The sequence below is a fragment of the Paroedura picta genome, chromosome 6, assembly GCF_049243985.1.
Source record: "Paroedura picta isolate Pp20150507F chromosome 6, Ppicta_v3.0, whole genome shotgun sequence".
Taxonomy (NCBI): domain Eukaryota; kingdom Metazoa; phylum Chordata; class Lepidosauria; order Squamata; family Gekkonidae; genus Paroedura; species Paroedura picta.
In genome coordinates, this window is record NC_135374.1 from 22,437,552 (window position 1) to 22,450,543 (window position 12,992).

Sequence of the window (12,992 nt, forward strand, 5' to 3'; positions counted from 1 at the left end):
GGCATGCCACCAATGAAAATTGTGCTAGGAACTCCAAGTGCTATTTCCCCTTTGATTTCCAAACATAAAAGAGAGGGTGGAGATCATCATGCCTACATGCAGAGTTCTAATGTCTGCCATTCATAAGTGTACAAAAGTTAATTGAGAAATTAAGTAGTTCCTTTGATGCTTGAGGGTTTAACGTTTTATATATGCTCACTCCTTTGTGTACAAAGCATCAAGACTGTACCCAGAATTTTATATGAATAAAGTAAATTCCCACTGAAACTTCCAAAACAGGAGAAAAAGAACAGCAGGAGACGATGAGGTAGGTGGAAAAGATTAAGCTTAAATGTGTGTACAATTATGGTTAACCTTAAAATAAACTGCATAGAATTGCAGCCTATGATCCAGTCATTGTGACACCGGACTCACCCACCTTCCCAGCATCACTTAAACATTTTCACAGTTGAAATTAAAAGCTCAAGTGTTTGTGTGCTTTTGCAACACACACATACACAAATGCACCTTGTTCTGAAGCTAATATTCGCAGGAAATGAAAAAGGAAGAGAGATAACTAGAAGAAAATTGTGCCTAATCTGGGAGTCGTTGCCTTAACCACCTACTTAGTGGAGTATAAAGTTGGCCCAATATATCTCAAACCATTTAGAAAAACTCAGCCCAACTAATGAACTGCAAAGGATTACAAAATTAATTAACGTTTCTGTGGTTATGCTAAGCAGAATGCCAGTGTCAGTCATTTCTACAGACAGAAGGATTTCCATTTGTAGAATGCATCTATCCTGCTTCCTTCCTTCCACTTTAGGAAAAAATGCTGCCCCCACTTCATGCCACAGACAGGAGCAGCATTTGGGGCTGAAATGGGAGACAAGAAAGTCAGGCTCTGCAGATAGAAACCCTTAATCCACACCAAAGTTCCAGTGGATCCAAGTCAATACAGCTTTGGTTGTAGTTGATTATGGTAGCACAAGTTTCGCCATTACGGCTGCTTTGTCATGAACTGATAGCTCAAATTCCATCACAATTATTATTTCTGAAACAAAAGACTCCATCATCCTTAATTTAAGCAAGATCAAACCAAGGCTCTTTTGTACTGCAAATTGTAACTCAGCCTCATTAGGAAGAGGTGTTAATTAACATTTTGCAACTATTACCTTGTGAAGAAATAATCTAGTTCTTGAAGCCAAACCCAGTCATCTTCAGTTTAAGTGAGTATTTTTATCTCCAAATTATTAAAATGAAGCTCTTCCGATTGCTGATCTGGGTAATATGAGAGCTTCAGGTCAAATTCATTGTTCCTTCCAGGAGACAGTGATTATCTTCTTTTCCAAGTGTCTACAACTAGGTGTTCTTCAGAGATCTTACTTGTTGCTCACAGTCCTTCAGGTGTTCCCATTTGAAGCTCATGAGAACATAAACATATCCGTTAGCATTTCTCACGGCACAGCATACTGATGTATCTCGGCATTCAGGGATGGCATCTCATAGACAAAAATATTCCCAAACTAGAGTAATAAATTCCTGACACCCAACATCTGTGGGCTCTTCAAGCATTTCCATTTTAGCATCCCCAGAGTCCAAAGCATTGCTAGAGCTAGCCCTATTTCTCTTCTGCTTTCTCTTTCAGCTCTCTGATTCCCATGCACTTTTCATTGTCCTTTTTGGTTGATGGCTGTGCCAAGGAATGCAACCTTCTTAACATCCAAAGCTGCTAAGGCAGAATTACAAGAAAAAGAACAATGCTATCATTAATGGACCAAAAGATTTCTCTTTCGCTCTGGTCACTTCTCTAATCTTCTAAAACAGAAACACCATTATTAAATTAATGGCTTTAATGTTTCATTTCAGTTAGATGAGAAACAAAGAGCTGATAGACTCATAACCCAAAGCTGCAGCAATGGCCTTGCCTCCCACACTTAACATGGCTTAAAACAGCTGTGGTGAGAACTACTGTTCATTATCTGTTCCTAAAACAAAATATTTTCAAGATAACAGGCAAATAACTTGAGGCTAGTCATTTCAACAGTACAGTCCTAAAGAGAGTTACATTGACTTCAGGGGAGCTAGAATATAATTCTGCATAGGGATTGCACTGACTTTTTGCTACCATGATCAACCAGAGGCAGTAATCCTAAGAATATTATTATTACTGTATGAATATAATAATAATATTTCTATACCACCTTCCCAATATGCATGGAAACACTGAAATCAATGAGATTATTATAAAGATGACAGATGCCTTAATTTACATCCACTAATAAGAGAACACACCACTGAAATTTTTGGCAGCCTTTGGAAGAGAGCTAATGGCTGACAAATAGACATCTTCATTCAATGATTGACTTTGGTACTTTACAGCTCTTACTTGGCGCTTTTATTGGCTACTATACATATTTCATATGTGAAATGAATTGGCGTGTGTTATAACGAGACCTCTGAATAAGGCCCTACACAGGCCGAAACACACTAGGTCTATTGGTTCGTATAGTGTAGCGATCCCCAACCTGTGGGCCGCGGACCACATGTGGTCCTTCGACTAATTGGAGGTGGGCCCCGAAGGACGCCTTCTCCCCCCCCCCCGGCCCCTTGCTTCATCCCCCCAGCACTTCATTGTTGTGGTGTGTCTGTATCTTATTTTGAAGGGATGTTTAAACATTACTATAGCGATCAGAGAGCACTAGGGCAGTGGTTGAGAGTAGAGGAGTAAACTACCCCCCCCACCGGGCCTCAGTAAAAGGCGTTGAATGGTCCCTGGTGAGTGGTCCCCGGCGTTGAGTGGTCCCCGGTGATAAAAAGGTTGGGGACCACTGATATAGTGCATAGCACACTGATTTGCAATAGCCTATGGGCTGCATATATGCTTTTAGTTTTTAAAAAGTTATTAAAACTGTGCACAATAAAAGTTATATAATTTTAACATTAATACAGACATTCAACCTTTGAAGGTCCTGACTGTCAGATAACATGTACTCAAACCTGGATGTTAACATCTTGAACTGCAGTCTTGAAACTTATGCAAGTAGCACAGGGAGCAGAGCAGCCATGAGAAACCAGCATAACTTCCTCTCCCTTTTTTGATTGGCCTCCATGCTTGGAGCCTATCCCACACTCTATCTGGTAGGCTGGTCATCAAAGTGGAAGGCTCTCTGAGCCTCATCAAGGCAGCCAAGAGTTTGATCTTGCTCCTATGTGTCTGGGCAGGAATAGATGCCTTAAGGCAGTGGTCCCCAACCTTGCTCCTGCTCCTCTTATTTCCTGCTGACGCCCCTGACTTCCTGCCACCTGCTGGGGGGCGCTGTCAGCAGCAGCTGAGCAGTGCCATGCCGAAGGGGAGCCCCAGCCATGGCAGCTGGAGAGAACTAAAGGTGAGCCGGCCGCAGAGTGGCAGGGCAGCCCCCGAGGCAGCTGCCGGGGAGGAGGACAAGGAGAAGCCATGGCCTGATACCGACTGATCTACAGACCGGGACCGGTCTACAGACCGGGGGTTGGGGACTACTGCCTTAAGGTGAAGGGAACTGATTTGTCTCCATTGTAAGGGACAGGCATCAATATTTGCTCAGCATGACAGAAGCACACTGATCACAGAAGCACCTCAGTGGAGGATGAGAGGCTGCAGTGACTTCTTATGACAGACTTCTTTGCACTCTGTATCATCAGAGATGGTTCACTCAGAACTGCACCAAAAGAAATCGACATACCTTATTACAATAATAATAATAATGATGATACCTTTCTGCTTTTCCTTGTTTTAAGAAACACTACCCTGTTTATTCCTAAATGCTCAAGGAAAATAAGAGATGCTTTATGGCTTGGATCCACAGGTAATCTTTACAAATAGGAGGGATTTCTATCTGCAGAGCACAATTTCCTCACCTTCCTCTCCATGACATCCGAAAATACCACTCCTAGAAAAGCGGCTTCTAAGAATAGCCAAGAGCCTCTTGTGGCGCAGAGTGGTAAGGCAGCAGAAATGCTGTCTGAAGCTGTCTGTCCATGAGGTTGGGAGTTTGATCCCAGCAGCCGGCTCAAGGTTAACTCAGCCTTCCATCCTTCCCAGGTTGGTAAAATGAGTACCCAGGTTGCTGGGGGGTAAACTGGCAAACCACCCCGTATTGAGTCTGCCATGAAAACGCTAGAGGGCATCACCCCAAGGGTCAGACATGACCCGGTGCTTGCACAGGGGATACCTTTAACTTTACTAAGAATAGCCATGTGTGCATGTGTTCACCTCAACCTCCAAATCCAAGCCAGTAACTGAAAAAGCAGCTCATTTAATATGATGCAAGGCTGGTATATTCTAATAATGTACTGGCACTGACATACTTAAGACACCATAAGTCCAACAGTGCAATCCTAAACCGATTTACACCTTTTGAAGTCCCCTGGCTCAGGAATTTAAGTCAAAAATAAGGAACTCGTGGTGCAATCCTAAAGAGAGTTAACATTCTACTGATGTCACTCTAACTGGGATTGTACTGTGAGTTCATTATTTTGGAGCTCTTTGGGTGGCAACCCTACATACTACATATCAGATCAAGAAAATAATCATAGGTGAGACTTGTATCACCAACTCTTCATAGGAAAAAAGTCCAGACAACCTGACTGCCAACTGATGATACTAAAACTTACTTTTTTGCTGTCTCCCTAGGTGGCTAAACTGAAATGGGAAACTACTCTTGAGATACAGTAGACAAGAAAGAAATTTTCAAACTGGCAATGGCAAAAACTTTATTCAAACAATAGAATGAGTTACTAGGTATAAAACCTCATTTTCTAATTTTACTTCATCAGTGAACTTGTTTTTAATTGTTTTTTTTCACTGTCTTTTTTCAAGGATACTAACAAAGCCTTCAACAATGCTACCTTATATTTTAAGCCATGTAACTTGGGTCTATTAATATCAAAGGTCTATGAAGGTAGCTATCTTATAAATGACTCTTAAGATACAAGCAGGTAAGGGAGTTTCCTGTGTGTTCACTGGATGTGGCATTTGCCTTACAGTTAATTGCCATACAGTTGCAAGTAGAAGGGTCAATAGGTGTATTATTACTTATTGAACTGCCCCAAGGAGCATACAATATAAATTTTGCCAAGGAAAGAGAAAAACAAAGAAAAGGTTTTTGCAAACCAAACTTCGATCTTTACAGCATAGTTCTGCAATGTAGAAGTGCACAACTAGTTCAGAATCTGTACTGGGGATTTAGAACACCCCTCCCTCTTGCATATCTGCCCCAGATTCTGCTCTAGACATAGAAGGGAGAGGCTCAAAGCAGGGAAACAAAATGAAGCCAGAAATCACAGGAAGTTCAAACAAGTCTAAGGATGTATCAAAGGGCTTTTCGATAATGGTATATGCAAGCTTCAGAGCATGGCTAACCTATGGTTTCAAACCAAACCTGGCAAATATGACATTGTAGCTGTTTTGTTACCTCACCACTAGATGGCAGGTTGAGAAAACAAATTGGCTTTTCCATCACATTACTGCCTTGGTGTAGCATCCTTCCAAAAGATGCTCTTGACAGAATAAAACTAGAGCTGGTTTAGTGTCTCGTCATCTTTTTTTAACCAGCATCAAGGAAAGAGTTCATACATTCACCATTTATTTAAAAAACTGCATTGTTCTCTTGCAGCCTCAAGGTGAGCAGAGTAATTATTTTGTGAGTACATGTGGCATCACAGAGATTATATCTGGCCTGCTCAGTTTTCACTTTTAAAAATTTCTTGATCATGTAGATGAAAAACAGCTAACTGATTTACAGTTATGGCTCCTTTGCCCTTCTCCACCAAAACACATACATAAGAATATCATTGAGAACCGAAACTACAAACCAGAAAATCTGGTTCTGAGTACAGTAACATGAAGTTTTCAAAATAGGATATAAGCTTGTGCGATTCGGCCGCTTCGGTGCGGTGCTGGCTGCGCCCGGAGGAAACGGCCACCAAAGCGGCCGAATCGCACAAGCCTAAATAGAAACCTATGAAGCTGCCTTATATGGAGTCAGGTTATCAGTGACCATCTAGTCCAACACCATCTTGTATGGATGTATTTTGCAGCCCTCGCATATGTTCATCCTTTTCCACGAGGAAGCTGATTATGAATGGAGAATCTTCTCTTCCTCTTGCTACCATGATTCATTTGCACTACTGATTATGGATCTTTCCCTTACCCTTGCACACGGTTAGTACCAACTATTTTAGGTTAAACATACTGTCCAACAGAATAAACATGCCTGCTTAGTGACAGTCAAGTATCTCAAAACTATTCATAATGACACCAGGGGCATGACATAACACTGAACTCTAATATATTTGTTGTTTTTAATCCCTAAAGGTATGCTACATTGTGATAGTTTGAGGAAGAAAGAGTTGGTTTTTAAACCGCACTTTTCACTACCTGAAGGCATCTCAAAGCAGCTTACTATTGCCTTCCCTTCCGCTCCTCACAACAGACACCTGTTGAGGTTGTTGGGGGCTGAGAGAGTTCTGATAGAACTGCTTTGCAAGAACATCTGAGAACTGTGACTGGCCCAAGGTCACCCAGCTGGCTGCATGTAGAGGATGGGGAATCAAACCTGTCATCCGCTCTGAACCACTACAACCAGGAAGTGGATGTTGCATGAGAATCACACCTTATTCTTTCATCAGTTTTATAAACCGGTGCTTTCATACAGCAAGAAAGCTGTCCAATTTATTTTAATTCTTATTTATCCACCAAGATTCTGCAATATTTATACGTAGTTCCATTTATATAAAGCTTCAGTAGAAGCTGTACTTTGGAGAAAGCCTCAGTAATACAGCAAGCAGGTCCCCTATAAAACAGTTGCATAATAATCTCACTGGTAGGTGCAGGGGGGGAAGGGATCTTCAATGTATACAGGAAGCTGGTGGGGGGGGATATCTCTCAACCTTCCTGCATAATGCAATGATATAACTGTTAGCATATTTTGCAAGTCCAGAAACAGGAAGGTTTTTTTAAAGTTACTTATTAGTTAAGTTGAAAACTAGAATCAGATAACACAGGTTCCTATTGCTTCTCTTCCATAAATTCTTTGTACCCAAAGATAAAAATCATTGGAATAAGAATATATATTTATGTTATTCTGTTTGGGGAAAGTGGCTACAAGGACAAAATTCAGCAGACCCCGATAGCATCCATGATATTTGGACATAAGGGTGCATGTGAACGTGTATGTATGAAAGGGGGTAACAATCTATGGGTGGAGGTCCGTTGATGGCTCTTGTTCAGCTCCCAAAATTCAGTCAACTCAAAGTATTTGCAAATTTCCAGTGATGGTGATAAAGGGAAAGATGCATGTTCTTTTGTAGAAGAATGGGATACAGTAAATTAATGAATTCAGAAATCAGACAGAATAAATTATGCACTAGTAAAGTTCTGACCATAGCTTGAATATATATGTAGCCATATCTTAGTCAGCCAATTAGTCTATACAGCTTATATGGCTTATTCTGACTGGCACTGCCTCATCACAGTTATCAGACAAATAAAAGGCTTTTCCTGACAGCCTTTCACTGCAAATGACAGGAACTGAACACAGGACATTATGCATGAAAGGAATATTATCATTATTATTATTTATTACAATTATAGCCCACCTTTCCCCATATATGCAGCATCCCTGAACCAACATATCCCCTAAGCACTTGAACTTTTACTAGATCTTCTAAACTGATATCTGCTACCATAAGATAGAAGCTTTAACTTAAAAACAGAGAACCTCAAAATCATATCTGCAGCTATGAAAGCCTATATTTTCTGATGAAGTGCTAAAATAAAAATAGCCACAATACTTTCCCTATTACGATAGTATGTAAGAAACAAACTAATTGGAGACAATGTAGAATTAGGAAGGTTGAAGGAAAACGTGACAATCTGGAAAGCTCCTGAAGCATTTATAACATGAATAAAAAAACAAAACCATTCTTTGACATCTTGATAGTTATTGGGACCATGTTATGTCACCAGTGACCATGCTATAATCAGAACATTGTACTGTCAGTCTAACTACATATATTTAAGCACCAACCAGCCCTGCCATTCAGAGCACAATAAAACTGCAACGGTGTATTAAGATTTGTATACGCAGCATCTGCCACCATGCAACCGTATGAATAAATCTCAGCATGTTTGGGATTGACTCCAAGGTCACTCACCAGCCTGCTGACACCAACCTCTCTGGGGCTTGCACCAAGTGATCCTTACCGGGGATCCTGCCAAGAACTCTCCTAGCTGGATCCTGCTCAGTCTCGCTCCTGTCACAAGGCAGGTAGGGTTGCAAACTTGCAATAAAGCTGCCCTTGGAAAGGTGCACAGGCTTTCTAGCGCTTTCTTTATTTGTGTTTACCAAGAGCAAAACAACTCGATATTACCTTCAAAACAGAGAGACTGCAAATGACATAAGCCATTTGCCAGTATGTCTGAGTAGTAGCCCGTACATATATATATATATTGCTTGGGAACAGGGGTGCACTACTGCCAGCCCTAAAGAAACGGGTTGCGTTCTTCTTACCTCTTCCTTCTTTTCATCAGCACTCGGAGCTAAATTGAGGCTCAGCTGAGAGTGGCTGCTGATGCCACTGTCTTCATTTGCTTCGTCGTAATAGGCAGCATGCACCAAGTCCTGGAAACAAGCAGGGCTCTTCCCCAGCTTGGCAGAAGGCCCCTCCCCTCTTTCCTCACTTTCCATGGAGCTGAGTGACAAGGTGCTGCACTGATCAGGACAATGGGAATTAATATTGCACTTAACCTTTTCAGCAACAGGGCTCTGGGGCTTAGAGACTGCCGGTCTGGCAGGGGCATGGGGATGCTCAGCGCTGCATGTAACCGGGCTGGAACTTTTGGGTTCCTCCGAGTCTTCGTAAAACACTTCATTCGGAATTAGGCTAACGTCCTTGAAGGGCGGTGATGAGCATACTGAATCTGGGGTGTCGGAGGACGATACTTCGCGACTACTGGCATTGCAAGTCACTGTGTCAGTTCCAACCCGGTCATCCTCGGAATGACTTCGGAGACCAGCTCCGGGAAAGTTAGAATCTGGGCTACATTTGGGAGGGTGACACCTCCGCCTGTCGTTTTCATTGCTGCCAGACGCCCGACGGGAGTAATCGTCATGCAGTCTGCTGTTTGATCGTGTCCTCTGGTTCTGTTCGCTGAACGGCGGCGTTTCGCTCTTAGGACTGTCTTTCTTCAAGGCAGCGTCAGCGACGTTGCTGACAAGTTTCAGAACTCTGTCAAAATCCTTCGCTCTAATGGGGCTTTTCCAGCGTTTTGATCTCCGCTCCGAGTTCCTGCTGGTTTTGTCGGAGTCGGCCGAGGAAGTGCTCGTCGTTCTCTGCGGAGTTTGCTTTTCACTCGCAACTTTGAGGTCGGTGAGGTTTGAGGTGGACTTCCGTTTGAATGAGCTCTTTTTGAGAAAGTTCAGGTTGTCGGTGCTCTTGCTCCGCCTGTAGATGACTTCGCTGCTTTCGGGATCTTTCACAACAATTTCACAGATCTGGGACTCCTGGATGATGGGGGACGCCAGTCTGCCACTGTTCTGGTGGTCTTGGATTTGGTCCGTGTCAAGCAAATTTATGCGGCCGATGCCGTAGGCACGCCTGATGCTGCGTGATCGGCGGGTGTTCCTCAGGAAGGAGTCCTCGCTTTCCTCTCCATCAGAGTTATCAGAAGCCAAACTACCGTCTCCCGTGCTGTGCAATTCATGGAGGGGTCCTGAGTAGGAATACCTGTTTGTCTGAACTCTCATGACCACACCATTTGGGACACGCTTTCTGATCTCACCATCCGGTGTGGTGTCATTTAAGGTGTCAGAGTCTTCCTTGGCTTGGATTCCTTGGAGAACGGAGGATTTTAACTTCTTGAAGGATCCCATTTTTCTAATAGAAGACAAAGCATTCCACGTTGAGGGGTTCCCCATAACTATCAGGGAACGTGGCCTTTCGACATTGGAGCCAGACCTTTTCCGAGGAGTGGGGAAAAAACGCATGATTTTTGAAGGGCTGACTTTGTTGGGCTGGCCTTCATCTTCGTGGCTGCTGCTAGTGCTGCATCCCGCATTGTGCGATAATGAGGTAGTGTTGGTCTGCGATTCTTTGTTATCCATGACTATACAGGTGACAGAGGCGCCATTTCCACAGCCATTCTGACACGCTGTCATGTTTTCTGTATCGTAAGCATCAGGACGGAGGGCTTTATAGTTCACATCCAATACCTGGCGGTCGTCATTCCCTCCACACCCAGGTTCCTCTTCAGCTGGGCATCTTTTGGGGCTGCTGCAATCACATCTGTGGGGTGACTTTAACTCTCTAGGAGTCTGTACGGCCTGCATCAAGAAAACAAAGCCAGCATTAAGCATTTTTTCTCCCCAGCTAAAAGGAGTTCTTTCTATAAATAAAAAACAAATGTATAAAACAACTTTCTTTTAGAGTTGAAAAAAAGCTCTGAGAATGATACCAATATTACTACGGCTATTAGATAATGGAATGATGTGGTCAATATGTATTTGCTTTGCTGGCTTGGGTACTGCTATTAAGTAGAATCCAAAGACCATTAGGGCAGTGGTTCTCAACCTTCCTAATGCTGCGACCCTTTAATACAGTTCCTCATGTTGTGGTTATCCCCAACCCTAAAATTATGCAAGTTTTCTTTCACAGAAATTAAACCGAAACTGACCAATGGCGTGAAGATCCATTGTTCATGATTGTAAATAAACTGGGGTTTTTTCCAGGATTTCTCAGTTCAGTTCTGCCTCTTGTCCCATCATGCCGATCTCTCTCTTTCTGCTGCTCCAGACAGACGAACACTGTATCTTGATCTACCCCGCAAGGCTGTTTTGTGGATGGTGCCCCCCCACCAAGCTGCTTGCCCTGCCACGACTCCTGTGAAAGGGCTGTTCGATCCCCAAGTTGAGAACCACTGCATTAGGGGATATGTCAGTGGAATTTTTCCTTCAGTTGGGGCTACTGATAAATTTGCTGTCATTTTGCTGAGCCTCCGGGGAGGGCGGTATATAAATATAATAAATAAATAAATTGTGCCTGGATTTTCTTTCTAACCACGCAATCCTAAACAAAGTTGTATCCTTCTAAACCCAAACAAGTCCACGAATTTTAAAAAGTAATTCTGTTTAGGAACTGTACTGCAAAAGACCTAACTGAAGTCTGTTATCTTTGGTCCATGGAATTTTAAGCAACTTATTTGTCACTTTGCCACAAGCACCTCTTTTTGTGTCAACAGATTCTGACAGCCCCTACCACCTACTGAGGAAAGGAGGAGGAAGGGAATCAGGATTCACACCCAATTAGAATGACCATCTGTCAGGTAATATGTATGTGGACTTGATCCGCCAAGGACTCCGGAATGCACAGTTCCAGGGTGGATGCAAGAGACTTTGTTCCACAATAAACGGACATGGGAAGCATCCAGCAAAGTGATTTGCACATAAATCACTCTTGCAGGATCAAAGTTTCTCATTGGAGAGCAGCCTTTTGATCATGTGAACCGTCTAAGCTAATTTGTAAAAGGAACAGCCCCCCTCCCCTAATAGCTGCTGTGAAGAGGTAGTGCAACAATAGGAAGCTGGGAAGCTCACAAGCTTTAAACAGCACATTTCAATCACAGCCCACAGTTTAATGCAGGGGTAGTCAAACTGCGGCCCTCCAGATGTCCATGCACTACAATTCCCATGAGCCCCTGCCAGCGAATGCTGGCAGGGGCTCATGGGAATTGTAGTCCATGGACATCTGGAGGGCCGCAGTTTGACTACCTCTGGCTTAATGAATAGTAGAAACTATATGAAAGAGACCAAAAGTAAAAACGGTGGACGCAAACAAGCTACACATTAACATTTCACACGGAGGTCTGAAAATTTAAGCAATTATTAAGCTTTCCAGTCCTGTTTCCATTCCCTGAAGTCAAATGTATTGCATCAGCAATATGTAATGTGGGCATGATACAACCACCTGGAATTTATAATACCCTCCCTTTCACCATTTAACCTGGACTCAAAACGTTAATTCACAAACTTATGTATGGATTTGATAGTTTTTCATCCAAAGAACACTGTTGTGTTGCAGTGGCTTTGGTAGAGAGACACTTCATATGTCACTCAAATTCCCCCTCCCGCCATGCCACTCTATTTATTCACAGATTAACCCACCCTGCTGCAAGCTGAACAATTTCCTCACACTACTGCATGCCTTCCACCTAAATATTTACAAGTTGGCGGTGGCTGCAATAAAAAGGACTCAGAGCAATACTTCAGTCTCCAGATAACTGGAAAAGGCTTCAGATTCCACAATTCCCCTCAAACCTACATTCCTCGAAGCCTGATTAGATGCTCAAATTGAGAGGAGTTGGGTCAAGCCGATGGCTTTCACAATAAACATTACACTAAAAAATCACACCCTTCTCAAGGGCAAAAGGTAAACAGGGTGGGGGGGGTGAAAGTTGTGAAAGAGAAAGAAAACAAAAGCCTCTCCAGACCCACCCACTGCATTATAAAGGCTGCACAGCCCCATCGCTGAAATAACAGTGGCGCCAACCGGCAAGCAACTAACCTCTGCTTTAGGAAGGGTCTTGCCGTGTTTTTGAAAACCGCTTCCCAGGCATTTGGGGCCCCCCAGCCGGCAAAGGGTCCCTCATCTCTTGGGGCTCCAAAGTGCAGCGGGCTGGAAACGCCCCTCCGGCCAAGCGGCACCTGCTGAGCTCCCCAGCGCTTCCCTTCCTCATCTCCTCCCACAAAAGGGGGGCGGGGGTGCGGAGGGACCCGAGGCGCTCGCCCCCTCCCAACAAACCCTGGCCGCCGTTTTACCTGCTGCAAAGCTGGCAGAAACTCCTGCGCGCCGGTGTTTTGCAGCCGGCGAGATGCCGCGCACCATCGGGAGGAGGGGCAGCCCGGGGCCCCCAACGCGGGAGGAGGAAGAGAAACTGGCTCCACAGACTCCTCCTGTGGCGGCGGCGGCTGTTCCCC

At 43.6% G+C, this 12,992-nt stretch overlaps 1 protein-coding gene across 10 annotated transcripts in view; it reads right to left on the reverse strand.

Moving 5' to 3' along the window:
• SPATA13 (spermatogenesis associated 13) overlaps nt 1–12,992 on the reverse strand; it is a 159,993-nt gene that overhangs the window by 46,882 nt on the left and 100,119 nt on the right. For 8 of the 10 annotated variants that reach the window (XM_077341714.1, XM_077341704.1, XM_077341708.1 and 5 more), the window contains one exon: nt 8,532–10,343. In XM_077341714.1, coding sequence (XP_077197829.1) covers nt 8,532–10,343 — 1,812 coding nt within the window. Of the gene's footprint in view, nt 1–8,531; nt 10,344–12,579; nt 12,738–12,833; nt 12,964–12,992 lie in introns of those variants that run through there. The other 2 variants (XM_077341709.1, XM_077341711.1) reach the window with 2 other exon arrangements.